Source organism: Myotis davidii, unplaced genomic scaffold, assembly GCF_000327345.1.
Source record: "Myotis davidii unplaced genomic scaffold, ASM32734v1 scaffold577, whole genome shotgun sequence".
In the NCBI taxonomy this organism is placed as follows: Eukaryota; Metazoa; Chordata; class Mammalia; order Chiroptera; family Vespertilionidae; genus Myotis; species Myotis davidii.
The window spans coordinates 1,050,443-1,060,195 of record NW_006289082.1 but is presented as its reverse complement, the minus strand read 5'-3'; the positions used below and the strand labels follow the sequence as shown (position 1 = coordinate 1,060,195).

The 9,753-nt window shown below is 36.1% G+C and overlaps 1 protein-coding gene across 1 annotated transcript in view; it reads right to left on the bottom strand.

Annotated features, from left to right (window-relative positions):
* Positions 1–7,054: 7,054 nt before the first annotated feature.
* Positions 7,055–9,753, bottom strand: part of SPRYD7 (SPRY domain containing 7) — a 26,746-nt gene continuing 24,047 nt past the window's right edge. Inside the window, exon 5 of the mRNA XM_006761222.2 lies at positions 7,055–7,913. Coding sequence (XP_006761285.1) covers positions 7,816–7,913 — 98 coding nt within the window. The 3' untranslated portion in view covers positions 7,055–7,815. The remainder of the gene's footprint in view (positions 7,914–9,753) is intronic.

Genomic DNA, 9,753 nt, shown 5'->3' with positions numbered 1-9,753 from the left:
GACACCTCTTTCTTGGGCCACTTTCCCCATGTGTGAAATGAGGATTTGGACAAATAATTTCAAAGATGCCTTCTTGCTTAGCAATCCATTTCAAAACTATGTCTTTCTATACTACCTCTGGGTGGTACAATCACTGTTTCTTACACAGCATGAAAATAACAAAGCTTATTGCCTCTAAATATTTCTGTTTTTAAGTTTCAAGGGTTGTTACCTTAATTGTTAGCAATCAGGAATTTGATAAGAAAGTCCAACTTCACCATACACATCCATACTCACCATACTTTTATAGATTTGGATAATGTTATTTTTCAGCCTTAACTTTTAGACTGAAGGGCCCACATGTCTAGTGGTCTGCCTTTCTTGATCACTTTTGCTATTCTTCTTTGGGCTTTCTTCAACTCACCTTTTCACCTGAAATGCAATAAACAAACTATACATAGATGAAGAGAGATAAATTTTGTGTATTGTTTCTTATAATGGTTGATGAGATTCTCTGCTTAATTTTAAAACCCTTTCAAAAGGGTTATACATTTGACTGTGACCACACACTGGACTGGTACCTACAAAGATCTCTTTCTGAGTTTAAATAATACCTAAGAAGACCATTGTATTTGTAGTTTTGACTTTATCTCCAAACCTCACAGTTTCTTGTTCATCACCAATAAGTCACTTCTGTCTACTCACAACACTGTGAGAACTCCAGTTTACCCTGTTGAGCTAGCACTATATTTCTACTTTACTTGAATGTAACCTCCCCTTTCCAGAATTAACACCAATTTTAATATGACAAATCCTAGTCTAGATCCCTGGAGATCCTGCACCCTCCATTTCCTTGTTTTCAATTTAAGTTGTTTAGAAAATTGGCGACAGTCTGAATGAATCAGAATCACAGAGTTTTAGAAAGCATCTAGTTCAGCCTCTATCCAAGCAGGAACCATATTTACAAGATCTCTGGGATAGTCATCTAGCCTGTGTATCAATTCTATGTTCTTATTTTCTGTATTCTTGATGCTCTGGCATCTGGGGCCTTACCAATAAGGGAGGGGCTGCCCCACGTAGAGTTAGCTAATTCCTAGAGACAGCAAACCACTTGCTTCAGGAGTCTGCCTTTTATTTGCAAACCAACCAATTCAGAGCCCCAACTTCCTCTCTCAGGCTCTCAAACTCCAAGTCAATATTCCCCTATCCTAATCACCCCAGAGCAAAGTACCAAACAATTGGGGACAGCCCCTATACAGTGGGGCCTTGACTTACGAGTGTCCGGACTAACGAGTTTTTTGAAATATGAGCCGTCTCTTGGCTGATTTTTTGCTTTGAGTTGCAAGCTAAAATTCGGGTTACGAGACAGCTTCAGATACCCCACCGCTAGTTGGCGCAGCGAACGTCACAGTGAACGCCTCCACGTCAGCCCAGCATCACGTGTCATTGTAATGGTGAAAATTGACTTGACATACGAGTAATTTGAGTTACGAGCTCTGTCACGGAACAAATTAAACTCGTAAGTCAAGGCCCCACTGTACTTCAGAGTCTGCTAAAATTATTCAAACTACCCAATTCCAAGTATGCTTACCCTGCCTTGCACGTGGAAACTACAATAAAGGCACATGCCCATGCTTTCCCCTTGCTCCTTTTGGCTCCTGACTGACCCCAACGCTTGTCAGTGTATTTCCCTGTGGCATGAGATGCCCTCTCCTCTTATGAACTCTGATCTTTTTCAGTGGCAGTTGTCTCCTGATATGCTGGCTCACCATACCTGAATAATAATAACACATATATTTTAAAACCCCTGTTAGAAGAGTTCCCGGGACCAGAGGTTCATTTCTTTGAAAGGCAGCAATTTTATCAGTGAACTAATAACAGGAAAGTTTCTTCCTATCTTAAACTGAAATCTGCTTTCCTGTACCTTCCAATAATCCTGCCTCCAGAGCAACTGAGAATTTTCAAGTAATGAACAATCAGATATTTGAAACACATCGATGATTGTCTTTCCTGAAAGACATTTGTGAGAATCACACATGAATCTATAGATTTGGGTGTGTTTTTTTTTTAATTACTAGTCTCTTTCTTATAATGATTAGCATTTCACAAATCATTTTGGCTTTAATATCTCAGTGGATTGAATATTTTCTTGTAATAATCCCAGTGTCCTTATGGATCATTCATTCATTCATGGATTAACCCCTTCCCCAACAATTTTTTTTGTTAAAAACGTTTCTTTTTCAGACTAATTTTTTTATTTTGGTTCTATATAGTATTTTTGATGCTGGTTATGAAAACAGTTTGTAATTATTTTTTCTTCCCATTTTTGTGGTTAAGAATAGTATTTCCTCAGAAAGTTTCTAGATGAAATTATTTAGAATGGTACGTATGTAGCTGGTTTTTGAAGGTAAAGTTTTAGACGAGTATACTCGTCGACGACTGAAAAAAGAACATTTTGTGAAAACGTGTATACACGTTTCTGCCGGGGAAGGGGTTAAGAAGACCCTCCACGGCCTGGGAGCCTTTGCTGGTTTATCAGTGTCCTTTTTAAAGTGTCTACTAGAACTTTCTTCCCCATGTGGCTTACGAGCACTATTACTTCCCTGGGTCAGGGCCAGGTGTATACTGGTGACTGGGATGGCTTCAACTAAAGTTTCTGAATTTTTAAAATTAAATTACCATGAAACACATGCATCCTGTAATTAAGTGATTCAATTGTGATTCTACTGCAGCTTTTTAGATTATTTTATCTATGAATTTAAAATTCACCATTCTCTAGTGTACAGAGCTTCCTCCAGAATTAGTCTTTCCTCTTATTTTTTAAATTATTTTTTATTCTCCAAACAATACACTTATTATATGAAGTTTATTAGGTAAATATAAAACTGTAATCTTATTCCCAAGATAGATATATTTTGGTGTATATCACCTCATACTTTTTCCCCCTATACATATGGGTCTAGTTTTTGTTTTTAATGGATCATACCTATATAATAAAAGCCTAAGCAACTGTTACAGTGGAACAACCAGAGTGACCAGTTGCCATGATGTGCACTGACCACCAGGGGACAGATGCTCAATGCAGGAGCTGCCCCCTGGTGGTCAGTGTGCTCCCACAGGGGGAGCACCGCTCAATCAGAAGCCAGGCTCATGGCTAGTGAGTGCAGTAGTGGTGGTGGGAGCCTCTCCTGCCTCCGTGGCAGCACTAAGGACCAGTGAGCTGAGAGGGCACAGGCCGGGTTGAGCACCCCCCCCCCAGTGCACGAATTTCATGCACCGGGCCTCTAGTTATATATACAAATGTTTAACAACTTCCTTTTTTCATTTATCAATATATCTTGGATATTCTAGAGCCATACTTACAAATAAGTTATAATTAGCAGAGTTCTTTGAGGTCAGTGACTATCTTGTTTAAGTATTTATGAAACACATAGATGATTCAATTGTTGAATGACTACATTATAATGATTCCTACATAACTACAGACTATACATTTCAGCTAATGCTGGAATAATTTTTCCTTTAAATTTTTATAGAATTCTTGGATGGATGGTGTGTTTTTATTTATATTTCTAATGACACCTAACATTGCTGTGTTTATACCTATTTAAATAACTTGATCCCAGTTATTTTAAAAGAGCAAGTTTAAGGGGAGTCACATATCCATTAAATGGAAGAACAATAGTCAACTGATTCTACTATTCTGTTTCCATTCATTCACATTAACAGCCCAGTTAGCTCCCAAAGGTAGTTCCCAGCCAGTTGCATAAATAATGCAAATTGATAGAAGTGGTAATTGATAATATCCCATTTATGACTATGTACCACAAATTCCAGTTTGGATTACAGATTTTCTTCTCTCTTTTTTTTAAGTATTTTTTTAAATATATTTTATTGATTTTTTACAGAGAGGAAGGGAGAGATAGAGAGCTAGAAACATCGATGAGAGAGGAACATTGATCAGCTGCCTCCCGCACATCTCCCACTGGGGATGTGCCCGCAACCCAGGTACATGCCCTTGACCGGAATCAACCCGGGACCTTTCAGTCCGCAGGCCGACGCTCTATCCACTGAGCCAAACCGGTTTTGGCCAGATTTTCTTCTCATAATCATATCTAATGTTTTGCATTATTTAAAAGAAGTTTTGATTTAATGTGTTTTATCAAGATTTGTCAAGGATTTCACTAACATTTTTAGCTACGCTTTTGCTGTCCTTATCTAGACTTGAAATAAGAAGTAAACATAAAGTAAAAAGAGATGTGAGCAACAATATCATGCATGTGTCTGTTTTTGTTAATGATTTAGAAAAGCCTTAATTCAAATTATATTTTATATTATTCTTAAATGAATTTAGAATAGTTCAGAATCCAAGTTGAAAATATATTCAAATAATATTAAGTGATAAGCCAAAGGCAGTTAAAAGCCAAATTCTCTTCCTCTAGTTTTTAAAATGTAAACTGATAATTTATAAAATTTTCACATATTTAACATTACAAATCCTTTGCAATGTTTAAGCCACTTAAATAATAACATGGGTAAATTATTTGAAGTCTGAGTAAGTGCACTAGTATGAATAAATGGATTTTGCACTATACAAAATCAAGACAGTGGGCAGTGTTCTCTTCAGCCAGAAACAAATGAAGGTCTTTGTGTGTTAAAATACAAGAATGCTTATGTCCTATCTACATCTATATTTAGCTATTATTACATATTTAAGCTATGCATATAAACCGTACTAATATTCTATTGGCTTCATTTTAAATTTGTCCTAGTTCAATGTAATATTTTTAATAGACTATTTTTTAGTTTAGATTTACAGAAAAATTGAGGTTGTTACAGAGTTCCCATATATCCTCTCTTGCTATTAACATCTTACATTAGTGTGGTACATTTGCTACAATAAATGAATATTGATACATTATTATTAACTAAAATCCATAGTTTATTAAAATTTCCGTAGTTTTTACTCATTTTCCTGTTCCTGGATCCCACATTACATTTACTTGTCATGTCCCCTTAGGCTCCTCCTTGGGAGTGACAGTTTTTCTGACTTTTCCTTGCTGTTTTATTTTTTATTGTTGAAAGTATTACAGATATCCCCAGTTTCCGCCCCCCGTCCGTCCCCCTCCATTGACCTCCTCCACCCTGCTCCAATCCCCCTTCCCCCGCAGGCCTTCACCACCCTATTGTCTGTGTCATAGGTTAGGCATATAAGCATACAAGTTCTTTGGTTAATCTCCTCCCCACACATTCTTCCTCTGAGAATCCTTAGTCTGTTGCATGCTCTGGATCTATTTGTTCATCAGTTTATTTTGTTCATTAGATTCCACATATAAGTGAGGTCATGTGATACTTGTCTTTTTCTGACTGGCTTATATGACTTAGCATAATACTCTCCAGTTCCCTTGTTTTTTGTGACCTTGACAGTTCGGGGGGGATATTGTTCAAGTATTTTGTAAGATCTCCCTGGAATGTGTATGATGTTTTTCTCAAGTTTAGACTGAGGTTAGGGTTTTGGGAGGTAATTTTCCTAGATACCTAGAGTTTAAAAACACAACAGTCTTCCTCAAACTGTTCCATTGACATAATTGATGTATCATTTTTGGTACTGTGACTATTCTGTATGATCAGAGGCAGAAAAGATAGTCTTGAGAAAAGAATATGATGATAAAAAAAAGGTATGCTTTAAAAAATAACTAAGAGGCCGAAACCGGTTTGGCTCAGTGGATAGAGCGTCGGCCTGCGGACTGAAGGGTCCCAGGTTCGATTCCGGTCAAGGGCATGTACCTGGGTTGCGGGCACATCCCCAGTAGGAGATGTGCAGGAGGCAGCTGATCGATGTTTCTCTCTCATCAATGTTTCTGACTTTCTATCTCTCTCCCTCCCTCTCTGTAAAAAATCAATAAAATATATATTTAAAAAATATTAAACAAAAAAACTCAATTAAAAAAAATAACTAAGAGGTAGATAACATTATAAAGATAGCAAACAGTCATTTCAGTTTACTTTCTTAAGTAAGCATATTCTCTATTAATTAAAATTACTAAGAAAGTTAGACAAAAATGCATAAATATTATAGTTAGTTTGGTTCTATATACAGGGTTGGGCAAAAGTAGGTTCACAGCTGTGAGTACATGAAACAGTTTATTTTTGTATTATTATTTATTAGTTACTGCATTATTTTCAATATGAACAACCTTCAGAGGTAAAATGTGGGATTTATGTTAATAAATGTTAATCAAGTATATCAATGTTTTCAAAGCACAATATCATGTGTTTGTCTACCAAATAAGCAAAAAAAATAAATACTATACAGGATTCTGTTACCTACAGGTCAAAAATAGTTTGTCTTAAATCCTTAGAAAATTTATAGTAGACAATCATTTTCAAAGAATTCTCTCTTGAGCAGTGGTTCTCAAAATTTAGTGTGTATTAAAATCCCCTGAAGGGCTGTTCAAACACAGATTCCTGGGCACTATCCCCAGTAGTTTCGGATTCAGTGAGTGGAGCCTGAGAATGTGCATTTCCTACAAGTTCCCAAGTGATGCTGATGACCACACTATGAAAATCACTGTGTTGGAGTCAACAAGCAAGCTACATTCATTAAGTGCCTATGATGATTAAGGTGTTTTACATATATTACCTTATTTAACTAGTTATAAAATGTTATAAAAAAATATGATTATCCCTTTTGTAAATGGGGTATCTTGGCTCAGAGAGACTGAAAAACTCACCTGAGGAGATAATGGAATTAGGAGGTAAAACTACAATTCAGAGCTTGGATTCTATGCCCATGTTTTTCTAGTACAACATACGGATCCCTTGTTATTGAAGGAGTGAAATGCATGCATCCTTGCCATGTTCATTTGAAAAGGAAACTCTACCGAGATGTGTACAGTGATTACTTTGGGTTAGTAGGGTATAAACTCAAAGATTCTTGCTGAAAATTATGTAAAGGCTTAGGGTCATGAAGAGGATTCATTTATCTCTAAAGTTCTGAAATAATTAAGGGTGAAGTGAATTTACTGTATCATTAACAGAGAAGAAGAAAATATATTTAATATAGTACTGAATATTCATTAATTACTATTATTTTATTATTCCTTACAGAAAAAAATACATTTAAATAAAAGTCCCTAAAAGAATAATCTCATTTACTTTTAAGTTTAATGCATCCCTATTCTAAGTGTCTGTCAGTGTGTACTCTATCACAGATCAACACTACTTACTCTGGAATTGAAGTAACACAGCATAATGGTCTTCAATACTAGAACACTTATCTCTTTTCACAAAGCAAATTAAAAGCAAAGACATACAAACAAACTAGGAAATTTAAATTTTAAGAAAATGATACATCTCACAGTAAATAAATTGCGAAAAGTGAAGTTGCCAATAATACAAATCTCTGTCACTTGTTATACTCTATAAAAAAGAACATGAGACACAAAATTATTGGACTGCAAACTTAAAATAGTTAATGAGATCTAATCAGAATGACAAAAACCCACCCAACTCTACCAAAACAAATAATTTATATAAGAGAGATTCCCTTTTAAATATATATACATATTTCAACTTAATACTGTTAATCATACCCATAGTTACATTTACTTAAATAAGAATTAAATAAACTGCCCAAAATGCTGACTTCATATCACAAAACATAAGTACTTTAAATCACAATTTTGGGGTGATATATTGAATACATTGGTTCCTGAAACAGTATTAACAAGCATATTTTTAATAATATATTTTCATCTATAAGTCAGGTAAAGCTTTATTAAATGGTAAACATTTTTAACAGTGCAGAAGTACAAGTTTCAAAAACAAATACATTCAGAAGATCTGCTGTTCAAATAGTATTTTTTCAAAACCAGGTGGAGGAGTATGATAAAATTCACTGAACTGGCAATCCAAAATTGCACTGTCATCAACTAGAGATAGAAAAAGACAAAATAAATTAGAAGCAAACACCTTAATTTGTATGAATACATAATTATAAAATAAACTGTTTCTAGAATACCATAATATCAATAGGCAAAAAGAATAAACACATCTACTGTTCAGGTTACAAAACATGATCCTATTGGGTAAAAATAGCCACAACAAAAAACAAAATCTATCAAAACCACTGAAAGGCTATACATCAAAATATTATTAATAATTATCTCTAAAGGGTGTGATTATGGGTAATTTTTTTTAAAAGATTTTTTATTGATTTTTTTTTTAGAGAGAGAGGAAAGGAGAAGGAGAGAGAGAAACATTGGTGTGAGAGAGAAACATTGATTGGTTTTCTACCAGGGATCAAATCTACAGCCTAGGCACATGCCCTGACTGGGAATTGAACTGGCAACCTCTTGGTGAGCAGGATGACTCCCAACCAACTGAGCCATACTGGCCAGGGCAGAATAGGGGTAATTTTAATTTTTCCTTATTTTCCAACTTGTATTTTCTAAACTTTCTACAATTAACATTATTTTAAAATTTCATTTTGAAAAAAATTATAGCTTCACAGGAAGTTGCCAAAATAATATGAAGTCCTCAGGGGAAACATCTTACATAACTACAGTACAATATTAAATCTAGAAAACTGACATTGATAAAATACTGTTAACTAGTCTCCAGGCCTTATTTAGCACGTACATGATTTTACCAACATTTACCCAAAATAAATGAATGTATATAGCCATATAAAGACTTTTACATGAATGTTTGTAACAGCTTTATTTTTTCAATCCTCACCTGAGAACATGCTCATTCATTTCAAAGAGAAGGGAACGGAGAGAGGGAGAGAAAGAGAGAAGAAGAAAAGAAGAGAGGGAGAGAGGGAGAGAGGGGGAGAGGGAGAGATGGGAAGAGATAGAGACATCCATGGGTTGCCACCTGTATGTAATCTGACTGGGGATCGAACCTACATCCTAGGTGTGTGCTCTGACGGAGAAATCAAACCTGCAACCACACTGTCCAGGGCAGTAACAGCTTTTATTTTTAATAGCCAAAACTACAAATAACCTAAATATCCATTAACAGATGAAAGGAAATACAAATTGTGATACTTTCACATAATGAACTATACTATTTGGCAAAAAATAAATCGTATCTAATAAAAGACAAAAAGGGTGCTGGGACCGGTTTGGCTCAGTGAATAGAGCGTCGGCCTGCGGACTGAAAGGTCCCGGGTTCGATTCCGGTCAAGGGCATGTACCTTGGTTGTGGGCACATCCCCAGTGGGGGGTGTGCAGGAGGCGGCTGATCGATATTTCTCTCTCATTGATGTTTCTAACTATCTCTCTCCTTTCCTCTCTGTAGAAAATCAATAAAATATATTAAAAAAAAAAAAAGACAAAAAGGGAAATTAACCATACCTCCACTACGCTTCCCATTGGCTAATCAGCAGGATATGCAAATTAACTGCCAACCAAGATGGCAGCCAGCAGCCAGGCAGCTGAAGCAAACATGAGGCTTGGTTGCCCCGGTGATGGAGGAAGCCAAAGTTCCTTGCCTGTCCCTGCCGGGCTCTAAGCTGCACTGTAAGAAACAATGTTGCAATTATAGAAGCTAAACAAACCCAGATACCTGCTTTCAGCAGCGGAGGCCTCAGAACTAGAGCTGCAACAGTGTTTCAATTATAGAAGCCAAACAAACCCAGATACCAGCTTTCAGCAGCCGAGGACTCAGAGCTGGAGCCGAGCCTCAGAGCTAAAGCCAGCTCTCAGTTCAGGTGACAGCCATAGAAGGTAAATAAATCCCAGAATAAAAAAGAAAAAAAATAAA